General features: G+C 38.2%; 1 protein-coding gene across 1 annotated transcript in view; it reads left to right on the forward strand.

Moving 5' to 3' along the window:
- Positions 1 to 1323: 1323 nt before the first annotated feature.
- The window catches only part of TTK (TTK protein kinase), a 41085-nt gene continuing 16178 nt past the window's right edge, over positions 1324 to 26230 (forward strand). The window contains exons 1-13 of the mRNA XM_029224007.1: positions 1324 to 1390; positions 2520 to 2660; positions 5004 to 5226; positions 5597 to 5703; positions 7896 to 8039; positions 8715 to 8826; positions 8990 to 9062; positions 9153 to 9247; positions 11143 to 11230; positions 12303 to 12423; positions 16523 to 16647; positions 23522 to 23658; positions 25024 to 25150. Coding sequence (XP_029079840.1) covers positions 2522 to 2660; positions 5004 to 5226; positions 5597 to 5703; positions 7896 to 8039; positions 8715 to 8826; positions 8990 to 9062; positions 9153 to 9247; positions 11143 to 11230; positions 12303 to 12423; positions 16523 to 16647; positions 23522 to 23658; positions 25024 to 25150 — 1491 coding nt within the window. The 5' untranslated portion in view covers positions 1324 to 1390; positions 2520 to 2521. The remainder of the gene's footprint in view (positions 1391 to 2519; positions 2661 to 5003; positions 5227 to 5596; positions 5704 to 7895; positions 8040 to 8714; positions 8827 to 8989; positions 9063 to 9152; positions 9248 to 11142; positions 11231 to 12302; positions 12424 to 16522; positions 16648 to 23521; positions 23659 to 25023; positions 25151 to 26230) is intronic.

The raw sequence follows: 26230 nt of genomic DNA on the forward strand, positions 1-26230 counted from the left end.
GCGGCACCCCCCCAAAAAAGAAAAAAGATTGGAAGAGCTCACCAAAGGAGTGAGTGTACAGAAAGAAGAGTTAGTAGCAGAATTTTCAGGAAAATGCAATTTTCAAAGTGCATTTCAAAATGCAAGTTTTGAGATGAGGCCCCAAAGAGATCAACAAGAATTGGTGGAATAGTATATTCCTCCAATTAAAAGCAGTGTTAGGCTCAATGATGCAAAGGTAGTGATTAGCCAACCAGGTATAGCAAATCATTTTGCTGTGCTGAGGCAAAAATACAGAGCCAGAAGTTATGGAAAGATGTATTCGGTATGGAAGGGCTTTCAGGCTGACCGGGTGGCTAGTCAGAGCTGGGAATGCGAGGGTTCTAAGGACAGCTTTGGAGTTAACAAGCGACAGCTGCAGTTAGTTTCCTACACGTACACAAAACTAACCAACCTGTCCTGCCACAGAGCATATGTCATAATGCCGGTACAACGGGCATCCCGTTTCGCAAATGAAGAGAAGCACTGCCTTGGACCACAAAGCCACTTAGCCGCAGAGCCTCGCCCTCGCGTAATTACCAGGGAGGTGCCCTTCCCCCGAGGGCACTTGAGCTCTAAAGTGGGACAGGCCCGGAGGGAGGGGGGCTAACAAGGCGAGTTCAGAAATAGCAATAGTGATGGGCGTGTGAGTTTTGCGCAGAATTCTGACAAAGGGGAGGGCCTTGGCTTGAAGACGAGGCATACAGTCATTTAAGTATAGTGGAAGAACTAAGGCTAGTGGAAGCTCAAGGACAAAAAGCACTGAGATTCTTGAGTTGGCGCTGTGAACGATCCTTCCTGGCCGCATCCTCCCTAAGTCGGGCAGTGAGGAGCCTGAAGAACCGAGGAGTGAGGGGGCGGTGGCGGGGAAGGGCCGACTGACACGGCCCCTTTTAGGTCCTGATGCTGGGAGCAGCGTCCGCACTCCTATTTTCCTTGCACCGGGTCACTCTGCCCGGGAGTGGCTACCTCTCGGGCAAAACTATGGCCTGGTTAAACGGGAAGGTGCAGGAAAGCCAGTCTACCGGCGCCCCGGGGACACCCGCCGACAGCCAGCACCCCTCTGACTCCCGGCGCCGAGCGGGCAGAGTCAGACCGGAAGACCCCGCGGGGCTGGGCTCGTGGGCCGCGGTAGAAGGGGCGGTGCCAGGGCACACGAACCAATCACGGCAGACGTGTTCACGTAGCTAGCACTGGCCAATAGGCGGCCGCGGCGGCCGCGGCGGGGAAATTCAAACGTGTTTGCGGAGAGGGGCTGGGATTCCATCTTTTGTTCTCAACTCAGCTTTGCGGCGGAGAGTCCGACCTTGCCGGCGCACGGAGGGACGGCGGCGGCCGGTGTGTGAGCTCTTTAGCCGCGCCGCGCGGGCCGGTGAGCGGTGGGGGCGAGGCGGGGAGGGCTCACAGCCTGGCAGAAGACGTAGGGTGCGGCTCAACGGGCTGGAGGGGGAGGGGCGGGCTCTCTGCCCCTCCAATCCTCCCGGTAGTGCCGGAGATTTTTTTTTTGTTGAGAACCCGGGAAACGAGAGGTAGATGTGGACTTGGCTGGAGAGAGGGCCTGGCAGGGCATCTGGGGAGACTCCCTCTCTTGTCTGGTGTTTTAGAACAGGGAGAGGAGATGGTGGCCGTGATTCTGACAGTTACCTTTGGAACCTGGTTTCAAGGGGTGATACCTAGCTGCCCGCTTTATCCCCCTTTTTCATTGTTACGCTCGAGGTCTGGGGCGCCATTGATATCAGTGGCCCTGGGTTACTGGATTGATGGGTTTGAGAATCACAAAGATGAGATTGACAGGAAGAAAGACTGCGGACACTTTGCGGACTAAACATCAACACCATGCAGATGAGCAAGTGCTCAGTACTGTACTAATACAGTAGATTCTTGGTATTAGAATGATTAAGGTAGCACATCATGTTTCTGCCAGATATGCACAAGAACAAGCTACTGATACCCCATTTATCAGTAAAGGGCAGTGATGTTGTATGTATCATGCTTTGAAAGCACTTGCAATGTGCAGGTTTGCTGACATAAAGCAGATGAATAAATGAATGGTTATTCTCACTACCAAAAGGGTTTTTTTATGCCTATATGTCACTACCAGAATCCAAGCAAACATACCATCACATTTTTTTTAAACGACTGAATTTGCAGATGGCCCAGAGAAAATAATTCTGGAAAAAGAGTGAAAGGAAGGCAGAGAAGAAAAATGGAAAGTTTGAAAGGGGGCAGCAACTTCTGTGTTGTGCAGTGGCTTCATTGACGTTCTGGTGGAAAGAAGAGGTGGACTTACGTGTTGGAATCCATGCTGGGCAGATTACAAAGACATGCTGTTGCTTTTGTGCACATAGCTTCATAAATACTACCCCGATAATATCTGTGTTGAGATATTCATATTTATAATGCTTTAGTCTCCTGGGTTCTAAAAGGCTAGTTGCAACATTTTTTTCTTTAATGCTAGTAAAAATAGGAATTCTGAATAGTTCGATTTTTTTTTTCCTTAGAAATGGAGGCTGAGGATTTAAGCGGCAGAGAATTGACAATTGATTCCATAATGAACAAAGTGAGAGATATTAAAAATAAATTTAAAAACGAAGACCTTACTGATGAGCTAAGCTTGAATAAAGTCTCTGCTGATACTACAGGTGAGTTCCCTCGTTTTGAATACCTCTGCGGTAAAGGAAGGAAATGTTAACCACTGGGTGTTCACATGGTGTACTTTTCTCAGTAATTGACGCTCACCAGTTAGAGCACAAACATTTTATGTTTTAACCCTTTTGTGTGGAAATATTCCCACAATTTTCCACTTTCTTAAGAAAGGACACTTAACATCACATATTACAGTGTGCTCAGAGGTAATTTTCATAACTCTTCCATTATTGGCAGCTCTCATTTCTGCTGATATGCCTGCCATCAATAGGTATGCCATTTTTTTTCCATTCCTTTTTTTGCTGCAAACTGAGAAAACCTCACCAATCTCAATAAAAGGATGTACAGGTTTAAGGTTAAACACTCAGTATTTGATTTGAAGAATCTTCTTGTTACTCTCCTGGCCTTTCCTATTCTCCCTTGCTCACAGCAGCTTCCTTGCTATGCCTCCTGTGTGCTGGACCAGCTCCTATCCCAGTGCCTTTGTCCTTGCTCTCTGCCTGGAACACCGCTCCCCAGCTACCTGCCCACTCTTACCTCCTTCAAGTCTTTGTTCAAATGTCATCTCATCGAGGCCTTCCCTAACCCACCTATTTAAAATAGCAACCTGTGGGGTTGGGTGTGTGTCCCCTGTTTCCTTTCCCTGTATTATTTTTCTCTATAGCACTAGTCACTTTATATCTCATTTACTCATATGTGTTTATTGTCTCTCTCCTCCACTAGAAAGTGAGCTCTCTGAGGGTGTGGCTTTTATCTGGTCGTGTTGTGTCTGCAGAACTAAGAATGGTGCCTAGCAAGTAGTAGGTACTTAAATGTTTATTGAATGATGAATGAGTGAAAGTGCCCAAAGTTTAATGCCCTAGTTTTATGAAAAGTATTAGCTCAGAAGCCGAATTCTTTACTACATTTTAGATTGTTGAGATTTTTGAAAAGTGACCTTTGGATAAGTTTGTTGTACCTGTACTAACCATTAAGTGGATGAGGGGTTGAAAGCAAATGGAAGAACCTATAACTAGTCATGATGGCAGGTCATATTCACTTGAAACCACTTAGAAACTGATCATTTTGGTGTTAAGCAAATTCTTAATATGGTGATATTCTATCACCACACTTTGTGTATTTAAACAGTGGTAACAAAGCTTGTACGCCAAGGTAGATAAGTCCTTATTTAAAATCTTTAGTTGCTCAAAACTGTGAATACTTAACATATATTGATAATTGGGATGTAAGACATGATACTGAGGAAGATTAAAACCGTGGTTTCTAGATGAGAAGAATTTAGTATCTACTATGCTACATTGTAACATATGTTTGACATCGAATGAATACTAACCCAATAAGACAGGATGCTTTAAGGTTTTAACAGAGGGAGAATGGGGTATGAGAAATACATCTTCAAAGACCTTTTTTTAGACACCTTGAAGGCTAACTTGTTAGGAAGGCGATGGGAGGTAAAGCTGAAAATGAAGTTAAGATCAGACCAAATTAAATTTAAGGGTAAAAACAAAGTTATGAATCTGTTTTTTTTGTTTTTGGTTTTTTTTTTTAGTAAAAAGCAGAAACAGTAATTTTGTTTGTAAAAGCAAATATTTAACCCTTGTTGAAGGTAACTGAAACTAATAGAAGGAACGATAGTTTCTCTGAGAAATCTAAATTTAATAATGTTTAATAATGACTAAAATATCCTGAACAGGACAACTAGTAACACTAAAGAAGGTTAAAAATAGATTAACAACATGAAAATTTTGGAGAAATGTGGGTAAATTGGAGGGAGAGGAAAATGACCATACTAGTTGCTTATCTTTTGTAAATTGGTTTTGTTTGATCGGTTTAAAACTAAGTTTGAGGAATATGGATATAATGTTGGACCAGTAAGGTTGTAAAGGTTATGTTAGGACTAGGGCAGTAAGTTTCTAAATTTTTAATGAATAGGCATGAAGAATTTTCCAAGAAAGTTGGTGCTGGTGGTGGTGAGAGAGGCTCAGGTTTTCTCTGCATCGTTAGGACGCGAAGATAGAACTATGCTGCTGCAGCATACAATACCCTTAGACTGCATGTGGTTTTCTAAAGCTCCTCATAGACATCTATTTCCAAGGTTTTTTTTCCTTCAAAATATATAGCTTTTTGTAGTACAGTATACCATCATAAAAATATATATACAGTAAATAAGTTTGCTTATATTTACATGAGTTGTTAAAGTTTTAAAAAAAGTATTTTAGGGAGTTTGTGTATGTTCATACTGAGAGTATCAGTGATTAACTGTAATTTGAAAGAAAAGCGCAATTTGGCATTTGTTTTATGTCTTTCCTCTGTTGTGGTATATTTTGTCCCCTGTTCAGATAACTCGGGAACTGTTAACCAAATTATGATGATGGCAAACAACCCAGAGGACTGGTTGAACTTGTTGCTCAAACTAGAGAAAAACAGTGTCCCTTTAAATGATGCCCTTTTAAATAAATTGATTGGTCGTTACAATCAAGCAATTGAAGCACTTCCTCCAGATAAATATGGGCAAAATGAGAGTTTTGCTAGAATTCAAGTGAGATTTGCTGAATTAAAAGCGTAAGTATTACCATTTTAACTGCATTTAGCTAACTACATTACATAACACATAACTACATCACCAAAAGGTAAAATGAAAACATGTTGTCAGAATTACTTGTAAGAAATTTAATATTTTTTGACGAAATCCTTTTGTTTATAATTAACAAGTGAGTAATGTAAACCTTCTTTATCTTTACTGTGTGCATATTTCCACAAAGTTACGTACTCTAGACTCTGCCTAAAAAGATTGTAAAAATTAACTTATTTAATTTTACATACAGAAAAAAGAACAATATCCTGTGTCTTTTGGAAAATAGAATGAGGAGTTATCAAACTTAGGCAAATGTGTCCCTTTTCTTAAAACTTGACTCTGAAATCTTTATTTCAGTATTCAAGAGCCAGATGACGCACGCGACTACTTTCAGATGGCCAGAGCAAACTGCAAGAAATTTGCTTTCGTGCATATATCTTTTGCACAATTTGAACTATCACAAGGTAATCTGAAAATGTCAAGTCCGAATTTTAAGTAGAAGATAACTTCCTACTGTAACGTACATTCGAATATTAAATCATGTGTATGAAATAGAAGTATGAGGCGAAACGTCAGATGAGAATATGGGGGAAGAATGCTACCTAAGTGTACATGTGGAGAATATTTGTCATACTGGCCCTTCCACTTGTGAGGAGTAACCCAGGAAGATAAGCATGAACATCACGTGTGTGCTATTAGATTCAGGAAACATCTAAAGGAAAGTGGCTTCTTTACTGAGTATTTCTGGGATGAGGATATAAGATATTTAAACCAGAGCTTAGATAAGTTTATCTTGTGCCATGGTGTCATAGCACCAAAATATATATCAGAATATAATTGTAGCATTAATTGGTAGTTCAATTAAAAAAAAGTAAACTGCTGTAGAAGCTTTTATTTCTTGCTCACTTGGTTCTACCTAGTCTGGACATTTTAGATAGAACAAGGGCAGTCTCTTCCTCAGACATTTTTAGCCTGGCCATTAGCCTTTTCTCTTCATTTTCTGGGGCCTTTGGATCTATCCTGCTGGCCCTCTGGCCACGTTTTCCTGTTTTTCCATTTGCCTTGTTGCTGCTCCAACCCTGATCCCATTTCCCACCAGTAATACACATATTATCACCATTTTTTCTTTTTGGCTCAGCCAGAATCCTTGTAGTCATGTCCAAAGCGGGGCTAACTCCTTAGAGAGTGTTCGCCAAGACCGAGGTTGGAGAAAAGCACTGTATAAACTCAAATCCTGAACTTCTACTTATGCAGATGACTTCTGAGTCCTAGTTATCTGAGTCATCTTCTCTGATCTATCCTGTGCACTATCAGGTGACTTAAAAAAAAAATCGTCCCTTTCCTGCCTAGGAGAACTGACTCACTGCTCGTTAGGGCATGGCCAGGCCTTTAAGATCATCTATCTCTCCTTCATTCTACTTCTTAAAATTTTTGAGGTGTTACGGCCTATCCACAGCAGCTATAAACTTGTATCTTTAGAATACGAATTTTGAAAATCTCAAATTATATTATCTGTAAATAAGAAATAAACCTCATTGGTACCACTGGGATGTAGTAGTAACCTCAAGGTCCAAATTGTGATTATTTTGAACAAGGTTGATGAATAGGCTTTCAGGAAAAATGCAAAATCCCCAAAGTCCTATGTGCTTTTGGTGTGTATGTGTATTTTTGTAGGGGTGGAGGACATTCCATAGTTTTTATCAGATTCTCAAAGGGGTCTATGACCTTAATAAGCTCCCTAATTATTAGTTCCTGTCCAAGCCTTTCTTTCTTCTTTTGCTATCCTGAAATGCTCAATATATGAAATCTCAGTACTCTGAATAAATGTAGTCTTAAGTCTCTATCAAATATGTTTATGTTCTTAAAATTTGTAAACTGTGAGAAGCTAGAGGCTGACTCTTAACCATTTTTACACCCAAGTGCCAAGTGCATAGTATAGCCTAGTGGCTCCCCAAAATGCTAACACATTTCATAAAATACATGACGTATACATTTAATATTTATAAGTGAAATTCTAAACTAAATGTATTGGGTAAGTTTGCAGTTGAAAGAAAATTTGTTTGGTAATTTATCTGTAGTCAAAAGGTGATTTTGGTAGTTTCTCAGTTATTTTGCGTTTTGGGGGTGGTGTAGCTAAGTCTGGTAGCTAAAGATTAATCTTTATTGTTACATTTTTTCACATGAATCCTTTTGATGGGAATTCCCTTTAGCAAAAGATGTCAACCTTGATGACTAAATGTTATTATAAATGATAATTATTTTGCTGTGTTGTAACAGATTGATGCTCTTGAGACTGTTGCAACATCTAAGGCTTAGTTTTCCCTTTTACTAAATTCTCTCAAGTTTCTGTTTGAGTTGACCTTTGCTGCCCCCATTTTGTAACTGCTTTGCTAACATTTCTTTTACTTGTGAAAATGGACCGTGGCAATAAACCAATACATAATCACATCAGTTACATCTTACGCAAGCAAACTGTTTGACATGACTTGTTATCAGAAGTGAGAAATTGCTTATTTTTTTATGAATAACGTGCGTGAGCCTTGGAGTAAACATTTTTGCCTAAGACTTCTAAATTTTTTTCCTAGGTCCTGATGAATACGCCTCTGGGGAGTAAAGGTTGCTGCATTAAAATGACGATTATTTTTTACTTTGTTAGGTAATTTGAAAAAAAGTAAGCAACTTCTTCATAAAGCTGTGGAAAGTGGAGCAGTACCCCTAGAAATGCTGGAAATTGCCATTCGGAATTTAAACCTTCAAAAAAGGCAGCTGCTTTCAGAGGAAGAAAAGAAGAGTTTATCAGGTAAATACGTTAGTGTGTGCTAATACTTTTCTGTGGTGTTTTGTCCTGCAAAAAAGGATTCAGGATAATATTTTATAGAACAATATCATTTATTTAGAATGATCAAAATCTAAGATTAAGTTTTAGATGTAAAGGAGGTAAGACTTTTAGAAGTAAGAAAGTCATTACTTTCTTGTTGGAATTTTTTTTCCCTAATCAAACTCTAATTGGTAACACATTAAAAACAGCTTGATCTAAAACAATAAGGTCCCACTGTATAGTACAGGGAACTGTATTCAATATCCTGTAATAAACAATAATGGAAAAGAATATGAAAAAGAATATATGTAAATAAGTTACTTTGCTGTACACCAGAAACTATTACAGCATTGTAAATCAACTATACTTCAGTTAAAAACAAACAAACAGAAAAACTTGATCTAGGCGAGAGAATGACTTTTTGCTATTAGAAATAAGGAATGTGTCTTTACTCTTGCGTAAACAGTTATATAGTTATGGAATAGTTTTGAAGTATAGTTAGAGAATTATCTTCATAACATCTTCACGTCTGCATATCTTATTTGGGGACAAATATTTACTATGAATTGACTTTTAAAACATTCTTATTTATGAGATTACTTTTTTGTGTATTTCTTATGTCCTTATAAATTTAATTACAATTTCAAATGTTTACAGCATCTACAGTATCAAATGTGCAAGAACCGTTCCCCAGTACACTTGGACATTTACCGAATAGGAACATCAGTTGTGATTCCAGAGCACAGACTAAAGCCAGGTTTTTGTATGGGTAAGGAAACTGAATCCATTTTTTAAATGCTCGTCCTACATTTATATTATTTATACATCTGCATATATATTTTCATGTTACAATAACAGTGTTTAACAGTTGATGAAAATGCATGTGTCAATATTATTCTTTTAAAAATCAGGAGTATTTTCTTTCTGTTTAGGGAGAACATACCCCCTCAAGATGCAGAGAGAGGCCATCGAAATCCTTTGAAACAAACAAACAAAGCTAAACGAGTAAGTTATTTTTAACTCTGATTAAAATGGTAGTGGTGAGGTCTATACTTATTTCCTAGTTAGTTACTTAATCTTTCAAAACATTTTTAGTCGTGCCCGTTCGGAAGAGTCCCAGTTAACCTTCTAAGTAGCCCGGATTACCATGAGAAGACAGATGCTTCAGTTGCACCACCTTTTACTAAAAGGTATGTTTGAGTTTTAATTTTTTAATTTGGTTTCAAAACTTGAAGATTGATGGCAGAATGATCTTAAAGTCTTTTACTATGTGAAAGTAATTATGATTACATTTTTATTTAGTATGAGGAATGAGTGGGAGATAAGACTTTATTTTGCTTTTGCACTCATTAAAATATTCATTAAAAGAACTATTAAAGAATTAGGAAACACAGAGGAAAAAAGATTAAGTCAACACGAAGCTTAAAAAGACTATGCAAACAGCCCTGGGGTAAAAACTCCTGATGTTTGAACATTTCTCCCTTATGGTAGCCTCTCTGGTAAGACTCTTTTTAGTGGGTATGGAAGTCTCCATAGGGGTGAAGGGAGGTCTGGGAACAATTTCTTTTGCAGCTAGTGCAAGGAAAGGGGCAGCTATCAGTGGGAGAGATGATTAATTCACTCACTTGCTCCTTTTTGTTTTTACATGTGCACCTCACTTTACAGTCAGCATAGCCCTTCTTCTTTTTTTTTTTTTTTTTTAATTTATTTATTTTGGCTGCGCTGGGTCTTCATTGGGGCATGCAGGCTTCCCTAGTTGCAGCGCATGGGCTCAGTAGTTGTGGCGTGCAGGCTTAGTTACAGTATGTGGGATCTTAGTTCCCTGACCAGGGATTGAACCCTTGCATTGGGAGGGAGTCTTAACCGCTGGCCCACCAGGGAAGTCCCCACTCATTTGCTTCTGAGCCTAGGGCTTCAAGAAGTGGGGCAGGGTAGGTAGAGATGAAGTATTGTTCACCACATCTAATGTGTTCTCCTTCCTTCAACTTGAAAACTGAGAATCTCATATTCCAGCTTAGCTAAGGGACCTCATTTTTCTACTCTATTTTTAACTATAACCGCTATTCATTACATTATTTCTAATGGGAAAGGCTCCTTGGATGCTAGAAAATCATTTTGCAAGTAAACTTTAGAAATATAACCGTTTGTTTTTAGCTGGTTTCTTCTATACTTAAATTCTTATTATACTTAGGGCTTGACTGAACATTGATATTAAAGAGCATTTTGGATGTCAAGGTTAAGCTCCAAAATCTTATGACTATTTTCTTGTCATCTCCATTTCAAGTGCTAGCTTAGGAGATTTTCTCCCACTCAAAAAAATAAACAAACCAGCCATTTTCTTGGTGCTTGTTTTGATAGATTGTGAGCTAGGCAGTCTCCCATAGGAGGGCCTACACCCTAGTTCTTATCCTTAAGCTATTTGCAACCTGAAGTGTAGTTTGATCTACATACTGCTGTTCCCTTGTCCTTTCCCACAGTCATACCTTGACTCCAGCTGTTACTTATTACATAACAGGGTAGGCAATCACCTACTTACTACTCATCTCTCTCACTTTTATCACTGCCCAGCACTTTAGTCACCTTTATACTGGAATCTTGTTATTTTTAAAAATATCTTTCCAGGGGACTTCCCTGATGGCGCAGTGGTTAAGAATCCTCCCGCCAGTGCAGGGGACACGGGTTTGAGCCCTGGTCCGGGAAGATCCCACATGCCGCGGAGCAACTAAGCCCGTGTGCCACAGCTACTGAGCCCGTGTGCCACAACTACTGAAGACTGCATGCCTAGAGCCCATGCTCTGCAACAGAGAGAAGCCACCGCAATGAGAAGCCCACGCACCACAACGAAGGGTAGCCCCCGCTCGCCGCAACTAGAGAAAGTCTGCACGCAGCAACGAAGACCCAACACAGCCAAAAATAAATACATACATACATACATACATTTATTTTAAAAAATCTTTCCAAGTGATTTTTCCAATTAAAAGGTGTACATATTGTTTAAAAGTCAACTTTAAAATTGAAAAAATAATTCGTTGAAATGATTGATTTCAGGTTAAACATTACAATTGTTTTGTTTCATGGGTAACAGACAGATCTCTGGATCAGAATGCCGAGATACAGTCGTTTCTGGATCTAAATCAAGTGGAAATGATTCCAGTGACTTGAGACATTTAACGGTATGTCCATTTTTAAATCTTTCCATGAAGCAAGGGTTCCTGACCCAGGGTCCATGGAGCTTTTTCCGGGAAAGGAGTCCATGATTTATGTATCTCCAGCAGTGCTCCTGAAGCCCCAAGATATGTCGGACCACTGACGGGAAGTAGCACATAAGTCCTAAACTGTTTCTCCTCAGTTGAGGTGGTAGGGCAATGATCAGTGATCTTCTGGGGTAACTCTGAATTAGCAATTATTATATAGTGTTTTAGCAGGTTAGTTGGCCTGGATTTGGGAATAGCGGGGCGAGCCATGCCCCCCGGCTTTTGTTTCTTGGTGTGTTTAATCATATGACCTGGCAGGGCATCTTAGACAAAAATGAGGGAGTGGCTTTGTGATGGGGCAGAGGTGAGGGCTTAGATAGTCCTGGCGTCCTGATATGGCAGATGTGTGAACCTCAAAGACAGGAAACAGCTTTAGTCCCTGGTGCACTGATTTTTAGGGGTTACACTATTGTTACTATAGTTGAGTTAAACCCCTGGCATCGCAATGTAGGTCTTTCTGATTTTCGATTCCTTGTAATTCATCTCTCTCTTTCATGGTCTTTGCTTTTAAATAATGAGTTTAACTGGTTTACAGCTATCTTAGAGAATAGTGCATAGTTGTGTCAAAAGTTTATTTTCTGGATTTAGAATAATACTGTCTTAGACTTATGCAAATCTTAATTTTGACCAGTGCTGTTATTTTTGGTGATAAAATATGATCACAGTAACAAAATAATGAAGTGTGTTTTATGTTAGATTCAAATTTTCCAACCTCTCTTTTTAAGTGACTAAATTTTATCATTTGATTAATATGTCTATTGAAAGTAAAGTGGCCAGTTTGATGGTTGTGGCCATTCCCGTTGCTCTGCTCAGTAATTCAAGAAGTTATCTTCCTGGCAGTTTGTGAGTCCACGTGCAAGTATAATAATCTTCCTAGCAGTCTTTTCATATAGGCGAGACTTCAGTATACTGAACACTAAGACAGATTAGTACTACTTCTGTTGATGAGACTTTATATAAAATCAAATCAAATCTTATTCTTTTTATGTAGTCTGTTAAAAATATTCGTTCCACGGAACCTCTGATGTCAGATGAGAAGAGTTCTGAACTTATTACTGATTCAGTAACCCTGAAGAATAAAAGTGAATCAAGCCTTCTAACAAAATTAGAAGGTAAGAGTGACAAAACAGACTACTTCTTTAATTAAGAGAATCACTTTGTACTTGTGAAAGTTGACCAGCCACCTAACAATTGCCATGTAAGACTATGACTGTGTCCCTTTATCTTGTATTTCAGTTAAGGTTTATAGATTGTATGAAAAGTATTCAGTTCTATAGCAAAGAAAGTTTATTTGTCTAAAAGGTGCATTAAAGGAAGGTTGGAGGGAAAATACCGTGGCATGGAGTTATTGTTCTCAGTTGGCCTGATAAATACTTTCTGGAAAGGACGCAGAGGCTGTATTTCTATGATAATTCTCCCTTTCCTCTTTTGTCAAACATTTGCTTTTCCAATATATGAGTACTATGGTGCATGTTCTAAGGATATATACATGAATGAGACAGGGTCCCAAGGAGATTGCCAAGCAGTGTGGGACATCTGCTGATAAATATAATGCTGGGTAGAATATAGAGTATCATGAGAACCACATCAATAAAATGCTATGAGGATTCAGTGCAAGGAGAAATCTGAGGAACTAATTTGGTTTAGGGGAAATAAGGAAATAGTTTGTGGAGGAGAAGAAACGTGAAGCATTGTTAGCATTTAAATAGGAAGAAATGGCAGTGATAGAGTATTTCAGATGGAGGGAGTAACATAAGCAAAAGAATAAAATATTCTAGGAACAAAGATGGTCAATTATACTGAAAACTGTAACACAGGTAGTATAGAAATGGGAGATAAGACTAGTTAGACTTAGAATGTCAGGCTTAAATTTTTTATTTGTTTAGGTGTCAGAGTACCATCAGATTTTTGAATGGGGTCATGAATTGGATGACCATTGTCCAAACAAAGTTTGCCAGATTGGGTGTAATTTTTTCTTTTGATTGGACTGAAGAGGAACACTGGGACTTTTCTGGTTTTACCCCGGAAAATCCTATGTCACAGGAAAGCCCTCCGTCCCTGCAAACTGGGCGGCCATTATTTTGATTGGGAACATCAGCGTCTCTTCGCCTCCGCAGGGCATTGTTTCCAGGATCCCCCTCGGCTGCCCAAATCCTCGGTTGCTCAAGTCCCTTCTGTAAATTGATGTGGTATAGTCAGCCCTGTGGAACCTGATGATACGGAGGGCCGACTATAGATTCCTCTTGCTAGTAATTGGGGGAAACTCATATTCTATATTTTCATGGCACCTATTACAAACTGATACGATTGAAAAATCATCTTTACCAAAAATTCTTGTTTATAATACTGACCTGGCACCTAATTTAATGCTTTCATTTCTTTCACACACATTTCCGTCAAGTGTATTCCGAGTGGGGCTGTGGGGTCACAGGATGTTGTATATATTCGGCTCATCGATAGTGCTGGACGGTTTTCCAAAGTGTTGTGTTTCACCAGCACTTATGTTACTCTTGCTCCACATTCTTCCCAAGAGTTTTTATTGTTGGTTTTTAATGTTAAACATTCTGATTCTGCTAAGTGATCTCTCGCTGTGGTTAATTCGCATTTCCCTGATGTCTAATGATGCTGAAGGCTTTTTTGTGTTTATCGGCCATATGGGTATCCTCTTGTGAAGTACTTGTTCAAGCCTCCCCAGTTTTTCCATTGGGTTTCCTTCCTTTCTCGCATTGATGTTAGGAGACATTAATATGGTCTAGATACAGCTCCTTTGTTGGGTATATATTTTACAAGTAACTTCTCCTATTATGTGGTGAAGACTTGATGAAATTTTTAATTATCATGCATTTTAATTTATCAGTCTTTTCCTTTGTGGTGAGTGTATTCTGTGACTTTAAACAAATCTTTTCCTCCTCCAAGATCATAAAGATATTTTCATATATTTTATTTAATTTATTTTTTTATAAATTTATTTATTTATTTTTGGCTGCGTTGGGTCTTCGTTGCAGCGGGCGGGCTTTCTCTAGTTGCGGCGAGTGGGGGCTGCTCTCCGTTGCAGTGCGCGGGCTTCTCATTGCGGTGGCTTCTCTTGTTGCAGAGTTTGGGCTCTAGGCGTGCGGGCTTTAGTATTGTGGCGCACGGGCTGCATAGTTGTGGCTCGTGGGCTCTAGAGTACAGGCTCAGTAGTTGAGGCACACGGGCTTAGTTGCTCCGTGGCATGTGTGATCTTCCCGGACCAGGGCTCGAACCCATGTCCCCTGCGTTGAGCAGGCGGATTCCTAACCACTGAGCCACCAGGGAAGAAGCCCTTTCCATATATTGCGGAAGACATCATTTTACGTTTCACATTTAGAGTTATATTCTACTTGAATTTAATATTTGTGTATAGCTAAGATCAAGTGTCTGGATTCATTTTTTTCTCCCCATGTGGATATCCAGTAGATCCAGCAGCATTTATTGAAAAGACCCTTTTTCCCCTCAGTGATTTGTTATAAATTAGATGAGTCTGTGTTTGACGTCTGGTCTTGAATTCTTCTCTGTTCCATAGTCCTTTGTGTCTTTGTGCTAATACTGACATAATTACTGCAGTTAAGTCTTCATATCTGTCAGTGTAAATTCCACCTTTGTTCTTTGTCAAAGCTATTTTAGTTATTCTAAGCCTTTTGGATTGCCATATAAATATTAGAATCTGTCAGATTTCCTTTTTTTTTTTTTTTTTTTTCCCGGTACGCGGGCCTCTCACTGTTGTGGTCTCTCCCGCTGCGGAGCACAGGCTCCGGACGCGCAGGCTCAGCGGCCATGGCTCACGGGCCCAGCCGCTCCGCGGCATGTGGGATCCTCCCGGACCGGGGCACGAACCCGTGTCCCCTGCATCGGCAGGCGGACTCTCAACCACTGCACCACCAGGGAAGCCCCATTTTTTTTTTTTTTAATGGGATTTTGATTGAGATCTAGTGGGACAGGTTGACATCTTAACAGATGAATTTTCTAGTCCACTAACCTGGCATATCCCTTCATTCATTTAAGTAATCTTTAAAAGATTATTGAAGAAATACTTTTCTGTGTAGAGATTTTGCTTATCTTTTGCTAGAGATGTACTTAGAGATCTGATTTTTTTTTGATATGATAATGAATGGGGTCTTTTTTAAAAAAAATACTTATCCTCTACTTTGTTGCTGGTATGTAAAAATACAACTGATTTTTGGCTATTTATCATATTTACAGTGACATTGCTAAAGTTACTGAATAATTCTAATATTTTCCTATAAATTCTTTCATGTTGTTTGAAAATAATATAACATTTTTTGCCTTCCAGTCCTTTAACTTTCTTTTCTTTGCTGTATTGCACTTATAACCTCTAGCATAATGGTGAATAGAAGGAATGATAGGTGGCGTTTTTGTTCACTCCTTATTTTAGAGAGCCACTTTCATTATTTTACCCTCACATGATAATTGCCTTAGAGTCTTACAGCTATTCTTTATCAAATATCAAAACAGAGTGAGTTTTGCTTTATACCTAGACTAAAAGTTTTTTTGTGACTGGGTATTGAATTTTATGAAATGCCTTTTCCGCATTTTTGGAGTTGACCACAGACTATTCTCCTCTATTATTATGGCAAATTGAATTAACTTTCAAGTGTTAAGCAACTTTGCATTTAGGAATAAACACAACTTGGTCATAATTTATTATATATTTTGTATATCAGTTGCAAATATTTTGTTTAGAATTTTTGCATCTGTTATGATAGGGACAGAATATTGACATTCATAAAATAGTCAATGTTATTGTTGAGGCTCTTTTATTCAGACGCTTAAGAAAGTAAATTACAGGCTAGTTTAAGGTAAAAATTTTGTTAAAAAGCTAGAGGTCTGTGAAAAGTGGTGAACTAGCTTCTCTTTATTAGTAAGACATACATGTTTTTAAATTTTTACTTATTTATTTCCTTGTTTTCTGGTAAAGACCAGAAGCATTTAAATTCAGAATGGTCTTTGGTAAAGCTCTAGGTAACAACCTAGGAAGATGGCTACTGCAGCTTTGAAAAATTAACTTGCTAAAAGCAAATTGTCAGCAGCTGGCTTAAAGTTTTTAGTTTCTTTGTTTTTTAAGAGCAAAATGCTAATACAGTTTTTTAACATGTTCTATCATTTAGGTTTATTTTGTTATTATCAAATATTCTTGCCTTTTAATGATAATAGCAACAAATACAATTTCAGAAACTAAAGAACATCAAGAGCCAAAGGTTCCAGAAAGTAACCAGAAACAATGGCCATCTAAGAGAAAGTCAGAATGTGTAAACCAGAATCCTGCTGCATCTTCAAATCAGTGGCACATTTCAGAGGTAATCTCAAAAGTTGATACTTTCCTTTTCAAGTGTAGCATTGCTATTGTTCATAATGTGATGATCATGTTAAATGTTTTCTTCTTTTATTAAATTCTTGTGTACCATATTTAGTGGAGCAGTTTGCTCAAGTGTGTGGTTTTTTGTTTTTTTGCTTTTAATTCACAAAACAATGATCAGTAATAAAGGTTTAGTTTAGTAAGAATATACGTCAAGCTGAATTCTTTTCTGTTTTCAATAGTGTTTTTGGATGCTGGTAGACTGGGGCAGGGGTCAGCAAACTACAGCCTAGGAGCCAAATCTAGTTCCCAGCCTGTCTGTGAACAACATTTTATTGAAACACAGCCATACCCGTTTATTTACTTACCGCCTGTGCTTGCTTTTGAGCTGTAGCAGCAGAGCTGAGCAACCGCAGTGGAGACCACCTGGCCTGCAAAGCTGAAAATGTTTACCGCCTTACCTTTTACAGAAAACAGTATGCAGATGGCTGAACCAGTGCAACGCTGTACCAAGCATTTGACAATTTCCTATTGTCGTCCTCATGGATAAAATAGGAGAATATAGACTAGATAATGTGAATTCATAATAGGTTGAATGGTCATTCCCACTGGCTGGGCTCCATTTCAGAAGCAAGGATCTGGTAGAGAGCCATACCTGTATGTAGTCCATGGCCATACTCTTGTCATTATTACTTTTCAGTTGTATTCTAACTCAGCAGTTCTCAAATATTTTGGTCTTGGTGCCTTCTTTTATACTCTTAATTATCGAGGTTCCTAAAGAGCTTTGGGGGAATTCCCTGGCAATCCAGTTGTTAGGAGTCCGTACTTTCACTGCCAAGGGCCCAGGTTCAATCCCTGGTCGGGGAACTAAGATCCCACAAGCTGCACGACGTGGCCAAAAATGGGGAAAAAAAGAGCTTTCGTTTACGTAGGCTATGTTTATCTGTATTTGCTATATTAGAAAGTAAAGCCAATACATTTTAAAAGTATTTACTAATTTATTAAAAATAACAAGAATAAATTTTTACATGTGAATGTAGATACACTTAAAAATAAATATTTTGTTTTATTGAGATATAATTGATATACAACATTATATTAGTTTTAGGTATACAACATAATGATTCGATATTTGTATATTTGTATATACAGTTGACCCTTGTACAACATGGGTTAGAACTGTGTGGGTCCACTTATGCATGGATTTTTTTCAATAAATATGTACTATAGTACTACATGGTATTTGGTTGGTTGATTCCGAGAATGTGGAGCTGTGGATACATAGCACCAACTGTAAACTTATATGTGGATTTTTGACTTCATGGGAGGTTGGTGCCCCTAATCTCCCAGTTGTTCAAAGATCAACTCTATTGCAAAATGATCACCACAATAAGTCTAGTTAATATTCGTTACCATACATAGCTACAAATTTTTTTTCTTGTGATGAGAATTTTTAAGGTCTACTCTCTTAGCAACTTTCAAATATGCAATTCAGTATTATTAACTATTGTCACCACGTTTTTCATTACATCCCCATGATTTATTTATCTTGTAACTGGAAGTTTGTACCTTTTGATCCTCTTCACCCAGCCCCGCTCCCACCCACCCATCCCCACCCCCAGCAAGCACCAAACTATCTGTGAGCTTGGTGTTTTGTTGTTGTTGGTTTTTTTTTTTCCCCATGTAAGATTTTACATGTAAGTGATACTATGCAGTATTCGTTTTTCTCTAGCTATTTCACTTAGTATAATGCCCTCAGGGTCCATTGGTGTTGTCACAAATGGCAAGATTTCATACCTTTTTATGGCTGAATAATATTCCGTTGTATTTATGTATTGCATTTTCTTTGTCCATTCGGCCATCAATGGATATTTAGGTTGTTTCCATTTCTTGGCTATTGTAAATAATGATGCTATGAACATGAGGGTACAGATATCTTTCCAAGTTAGTGTTTTCCTTTTCTTTGGATAAATACCCAGAAGTAGAATTGCTAGGTCATATGGTAGTTCTCTTTACATTTTCACCAACACTGCACAAGACTTCCATTTTCTCCACATCCTTGTCAACACTTCTTATTTCTTCTCTTTTTGATAATAGGCACTCTGACAGGTGTGAGGTGATATCTCATTGTGATTTTGATTTGCATTTCCCTAATGTTGAGCATCTTTTCATATATCTGTTGGCTATTTATCTGTATGTCTTCTATGGAAAAATATCTAATCACCTCCACTGTCCATTTATAAGTTGGTTATTTGATTTTTGGTATTGAGTTGTAATGAGTTCCCTGTGGTTTTTTTTTTTTTTGGCTGTGTTGGGTCTTTGTTGCTGTGCACAGGCTTTTCTCTAGTTTGCGGCGAGCAGGGGCTACTCTTTGTTGCTGTGCGTGGGCTTCTCATTGCGGTGGCTTCTCTTGTCGCGGAGCATGGGCTCTAGGCGCATGGGCCTCAGTAGTTGTAGCACACAGGCTCTAGAGTGCGGCTCAGTAGTTGTGACGCATGGGCTTAGTTGTTCCATGGCATGTGGGATCTTCCTGGGCCAGGGGTCGAACCCATGTGCCCTGCATTGGCAGGCGGATTCTTAACCACTGTGCTACCAAGGAAGCCCCTCCTTGTGTATTTTGGATATTAACCTCTTATTGGATATGTGGTTTGCAAATATTTTTTCCCATTCCATGGATTGTCTTTTCATTCTGTTGATGGTTTCCTTTGCTGTGCAGAAGCTTTTTAGTTTGATGTAGTCCTACTTGTTTATTTTTGCTTTTGTCTTTACTTTAGGTGTCAGATCTAAAAATTCATTGCCAAGACCTGTGTTAAGGAGCTTACCACCTATGTTTTCTTCTAGAATTTTTATATTTTAAGGTCTTATATTCAGGTCTTTAATTCATTTTGAGTTAATTTTTGTGTATGGTATGAGAAAGTAGTCCAGTTTCATTCTTTTGCATGTGGCTGTCCAGTTTTCCCAACACCATTGATCTGTGTGTCTGTTTTTATGACAGTGTCATACTGTCTTGAATACTATAGCTTTGTGATGTGGTTTGAAATCAGAGAGCGTGATGCCTCCAGCTTTGTTCTTCTTTCTCAAGGTTGCTTTGTCTATTCATGATCTTTTGTGGTTCCATGTGAATTTTAGGGTTGTTCTATTTCTGTGAGAAATGCCATTGGAATTTTGATAGGGATTGCATTGAATCTGTAGATTGCTTTGGGTAGTTATGGTCATTTTAACAATATTCTTCCAATCCATGAACACAGAATATCTTTCCATTTATTTGTGTCTTCAGTTTCTTTCATTGGTGTCTTATAGTTTTCAGTATACAAGTGTTTCACTTACTTGGTTAAATTTGTTCCTAGGTATTTTATTGTTTTTAATGGGATTGTTTCTAACAGGTGTTTTTGGTGGAGTCTTTAGGGCTTTCTGTATATAATATCATGTCTGCAAATAGTAACAGTTTTACCTCTTCCTTTTCAATTTGGATACCTTTTATTTCTGTTTCTTGTCTAACTCCTGTGGCTAGGACTTCCAATACCATGTTAAGTAACAGTGTGAAGAGTGGGCATCCTTGTCTTGTTCCTGATTTTAGAGGAAAGCTTTCACCGTTGAGTATGATGTCCGCTGTGGGCTTGTCATACATGGATTTATTATGTTGAGCTATGTTCCTTCTGAAAAATAAGTATTTTTCAAAACAAAATAATTACAGTGAAGAGAGTGATATTGTTTTGCAATTTTTACAATTTCTATAATGGTTGGCTTAACAGAAGACTGGATTTCTTGTATCCACTTTTGCATTCAATCTATTTCACTATCACATGCCTTCTAGCCTTGGGAAAACTCTAGTTTACATTCATGAAAGAATGAAAGTGAAAAAGGCAAATAATGTCCTAGTATCATGAAAATAGTTTTAACCTCTCAGACTCCAGGAAAAGATCTTGGGAACCCCTCTCTTTCTGCTATTTCTAGATCACTCTTTGAGAACTGTTGATCTAAGTAATGGAGTAGGTAACAAATGTTAGATGAGAAGAATCCTGACAGGTTGAACCTTGGACAAACAGCATCTCCTCTTTTTTTCTTTTTAAAACTTGTAAACCGGTAGAATGGTAAAGGGACTTAAAACTATTTATCTGTCATTAGGGAAATGCAAATCAAAACTGCAGTGAGACACCATTTCACACGCACCAAGGTGGCTGTAACTAAAAAGAGCCAGTAATAAGTGTTGATGAAGATGTGGATAAATGAACCCTCATACACTGCTGGTGAGAACGTAGAATGGTGCAGTCACTTGAAATGGTATGGCATAGCAGTATAACTTACCTCCACTGCTTCTTCTTGGGTCAAGGCAGAAGAGGACCATTCTGAGACCTAAATAAATGGTGATCACCTTACCAGAGTTGTTATGAGGTGCTAGTTGAGAAAATTTACACTTAAGAAAAAAATCTAAATGTGCCTTCTTAAAAGAGATTTCCTACTAGTAATTTTCTGCCTTTTACTCCTGGTTGCACGTGAGGTCTAGTTTTCCTCTGCCTGCTAGTTGCCCTCCAGGTTTGTATCTATATGCTGCTTCATTAACCACCAACTTGCATTGTTTCGCTATTCATAAAAATTGCTTTGTTCGCTTAGTTATTTTATGTTTATTCATGCATTTTTTTGTGGTCGTATCAATTATAGTGCTCATTATAACATATTTAATTCCTAAGAATTTTGGGGGGAAGATATTAAAAAGTAAAGCACCTATCATAATTACTAATTGTGCTTAATTTGAAATTAGAATGCTCTGAATTAAAAAAAAAAATGGTATGGTAGTTCCTCAAAAGGTTACATACAGTTACCATATGATCCAGCAATTCTACTGCTAGGTATATACTCAAGGGAATTGAAAATATATATCCACACAAAAACTCGTACATGAATGTTCATGGCAGCATTATTCATAATTGTAAAAAAGTAGAAATAACCCAAATATCTATCACCTGGTGAGTCAATAAGCAAATGTGTTACTCTGATTTTATTATTTCATTTTTTTATTCAATAATAAAAGTAATGAAGTACTGATAAATGCTATAGCATGGATGAACCTTGAAAACATGCTAAATGATGGAAACCTGACACAAAAGGCCGTATATTTTGTGATCCCTTTTATAAGAAATGTCTAGAACAGGCAAATCCATAGAGACAGGAAGTAAATTGGTGGTCGCCAGAGCGCAGGAGGAGTGGGGAATGAGAGTGACTGCTAATACAGAGCTTCTTCTCAGGATGATGAAAGCGCTCTGTAATTAAAGAGTGGGGATGATTGCCTACTCTTGTGAGTATATGAAAAACCACTGAATTGTACCCTTAGGTAAAGAAGAAAAAACTAGGCAGTTTCTTGAGGTTGCTACTTCTCCAGCAGCCCTCAAGTAGAGGCTGTTTTTGTCTCCCATCTCACTTACCTACAAGCTCCCCGAAGCTATGTCCAGACCACTTCTTCTCTTGCCAAAACCCTGTCCTTTTGAGGCGCCTGCCTTCTGGATATGCTCTCCTGTCTTGCTCGTTGCCATCATCTCTGAACATCCTAGTGACTCCCCATCATTCTTTGAAAATATTAGGTTCTGGATCACTTCTTTCAACTTCAACCCAACATCTATCATCACTTTTTGTTAGCTTCTTACCCCTATGTATCGTTAGTCCTACACCTGGCCTCCAGATTCATAACTTCTTCCTCCCTCATGCCCGTTTTCTTAATGTCACCTTAGCTACCCGTTCCTATATTCTCAATTCTGATCTCCAAAATCTCAAATGCAAACATCCCGGTCTATGAGTACAACCTTTCCACTTTCCTTGCTTAATAATCTTACTATCACAGATTCTTAATACCATCCTGACCACTAATCCAGATATATATATGAGGAAGTCTTAAAGGAAGTGGAAAATTTACCCAGGAAAAGAGATACAGTGGCCATGCTAGCTATCTTCAAAAACTCAAAGGATTGAAATGCAGAAAACAGTATAGATTTATCCACTGTGGATCTCCAGAGCATAATGTGGACCCAGTGGGTTGAAATTATAATATAGAAGCTGATTTAACCTAAATATCTGTGAATACTTGCTAACAGCTAAAGCTGTCCCCAAATTGAAGTAGAGGTAGTGAGCGCTCACTAATAGCGTTCAAGCAAAATGTGGTTTGCAGGAGTTGGCAAGCTTTTTCTGCAAAAGCTTAGTAAGCTTTGCAGGCCAGATGGTCACTGCTGCAACTCTTGAACTCTGTCATTATCTCATGAAAACAGCCACAGACAAGACGTAGGCAAATAGACATTGCTGTGTTCCAATAAAAGTTTATTTGCAAAAACAAGCAGCAGGCCAGATTCAGCCAATCTCTACTGTAGAGGATGTTCATTATTGCTTTGGGATTTGTATGAGATAAATTCTACAAGCTCTATGTCTTTTACAAGGGAGAAAGAAGAACACTAGATAGGTATTTGCCATTTCAAAGTTTGCTAAGTAATTAGTATTTGGTTATTTTCCCTCCAAACATAAAAGTAGGGAATGATCTTACTGATTAAAGACTAGTTTTCTGAGGCACAGAGTACTTACTTAGATTATAAAAGTTCAATGCTAGTGATAGTAGCCCTAATGGGAGAGGATATTAGATCCTGTTTTGTTAAACAATGCTGTGTCCCTTCCCTCTGCTTGTAGTCCCTTTGAGGAAAATATAACAGGCTTCAAAATTTAGAGTAAAAGAGCTGTACTAAAAAGTTATTGAAAGTCTGGAACACATACGTCTACCTATTTTAGCATGCTTTTGTATTTCATACGTTAATTTTCTTTTAGAAGTTATGTTTGTGAAACTGTTGAACAGGTGACTAATTTAAAAACCCGAAATCGTGATGTTTTTTATTTTGGTCTAGCAGAAACAGACCAGTTTTGAGCAACCTGCCCTTTCGGTTTCAAAGCAGTCGCCACCGATATCAACACCTAAATGGATTGACCCAAAATCTATTTGTAAGACACCCAGCAACAGTGTCTTGGATGATTATATGAGCTGGTAATTACTTTTGGTTCTTTGCTTGGTACAATAGAAATAGCATGGGCTTCGGGGCCAAACAGATCTAGAGGTGGATCCCGCTCTTTTACTTTAAAGACTTTCCAAATTCATATTATTTTTCTCAGCATCAGCTTTTTCATCTGTAAAAGGGGAGGGGAAGGTGGCTACGATATATTTTTAAGGATTGTAATGAAAGTCTCTGTCATATTGTAATCTGTACCTACTACATATACTCTATACTTTTTATACTTACCTATAGGCAGTACCTTTAAATACTCTAAGTATGCAAAACTTCTTGATAATCACGCATTGCCACACGGATAACTCTCTGTAATTGAGAGAGAGATTTTAAAGGTTAGCATTCTTAGAGCGAGTAAAGTGTGGATACATTACATAGCAAAGGAGGTGCTAACTGGAGTGTGCTGGTCTCTGCTGGTGGTGCAGCTCATATAGTTCTGGTGGTGTTCAAGACCGGAGCGGCGGGCAGTGAGGGATGAGTGAAGAAGTTGGTCGGTGTTGATTGACAGGAAACACAAGGGATATTGAAAGGCAAATCAATGGCATTTCTAAGAAAAGAAAGAAAGGGATGTGGCATATCCTATAACTAGGGGCTATATTTTTAATGTCTTAGAGGATAACGGAAGTCCATGATGCCTTTTGCTTTTCATTTTCATAATGTAATCTTTGATCTTAATTAGAACTGGCCTTGGGGTTTTATAACCGAGTCTCTTTCCTACTTAATACAATTTTGCTATATATTACCTAATTTTATTATACTTAGAATATTTTAAAGAATGACCGCTAACTAAACAAGGTATATAGTTATTTCTTGTGAAACTATTTATTGTCAACAAATACTTGTAGAATTCCTTTGTGCCAAGCACCATTCTTGGTGTTGAGAATACAACAGTGGACAAGACAAGCAAAGCATGAACGTGAGCTGAGCTGCTTTATGCTCAAAGGCCAAACTCCTCTGATGTAATTGGCTTTCACATACTTCCAGGAGGCTGTGTAGAACGTTATTGTTAAGAAGCACTCATAAAATCTGTGATCAGCCATAGGCTGAGATTTGCCTTGGCTAAATTTTATAAAATAACCCCAACTCTGTATTTTAAATGACATCTTATTTATTTTAATAAGGATTTCTTGTCTGGGGACAAAAAAATTACTTTCAGAAAGAACTCCCCCAAAATGAAATTTCTGGTGACGGTGTCTCTAGGATAAATAATTCAGATGTACTAGGAAAACTCATTTGGATTCTGTTTGATGTAACACATTTAAATGTATGTCCACCATGCAAAATCTGAGTCAGAATCTTGTTTTCAAAGCTTTAATGTTTTAAATTTTGAAAAATACCTTTCCCAGTTTCAGGACTCCAGTTGTAAAGAACGACTTTCCACCTGCTTGTCAGTTGTCAACACCGTATAGCCACCTTCCCTATTTCCAGCAGCAACAGCAGCAAATACCCGTTACTCCACTTCAAAATTTGCAGGTTTGATAAGCTTTATTTGTAATGATACATGTTAAGGTATGATCAGTTTCAAAGGTTTTATTTTTGCAGGATCTAGTTTTTAAGAATGGTGTTAAAGACTTGTCCATTCTTAGTCCCATTAGGCAAAACTCTTTTCTGCTATTCTCATAAAGGTGCCTTATGACTTTGAGAGGTTAGTTATTGAAGAAGCTAATGAAGCTTTTTTCACTAACTAGTCCGAAGTATCTAGTTTGAGTAGCTAGATAAAATTTCTTCTGTAATCTAGGCTATTTTTTATTCTGTTTAACAATGTAAACCAGCTGTTAGTAAGCAGCTTCATTTCACTGGCTGTTTAATATACAAGTAAATTTTTAAGAATATCAGAATAGCAATATGAGATACTACTAGAATATATTATAAAGTAGTTATTATAAAGTATTGACAAGGTAAAAAATTTTTTGCTGGTAAGGTATTGCCATCTGGGAAAAAAATTATTTAGAGACTCTCTCGACATCAATACTAAAATTTGTTTCTAATAACTATCTGAAAAACAGCTTAATATTGGTAGAAAGAATAGGCTTTGAAGGGAGACTGCCTGTCCTTGACTCTCGGTCTCACTACTTACCAGCTATGTGACCTTTTACAAGTTAAATAAACTCTTGTGCTCATTTCATCATCTTTAAAATGGGGGTAATAAACCTATCTACCCCGTAGGATGATTGTGAAGATTGAATTAGTTAATATATACGTAGTTCTTACTTCAGAGCCTGGTGCTTAGTAAATAACAAAATTTAGCAGCAATTGTTTAAATAAAACAGCAAAAAAAACCCCAAATAAACCACAAGTGATTAACTAAACAAATCAAGAGATTAAAAAACTAGACGACAGAAAGTAGAACAATGGGTACCAGGGGCTAGAGGGAGAGAGGAATGGGGAGTTACTGTTTGAGGGGTGCAGGGCTTTTTCAGTATGAGGTGATGAGAAGCCCTGGAGGCAGATGGTGGTAATGGCTGCACAACAGTGTGAACGTACTCAGCCCCGCTGAAGAGTATACTTAAAAATGGTTAAGATGTTACATTTTGTGCTATGTAAATTTTACCA

Source organism: Monodon monoceros, unplaced genomic scaffold (genome assembly GCF_005190385.1).
Source record: "Monodon monoceros isolate NGI ecotype Baffin Bay Population unplaced genomic scaffold, NGI_Narwhal_1 Super_Scaffold_15, whole genome shotgun sequence".
NCBI lineage: Eukaryota > Metazoa > Chordata > Mammalia > Artiodactyla > Monodontidae > Monodon > Monodon monoceros.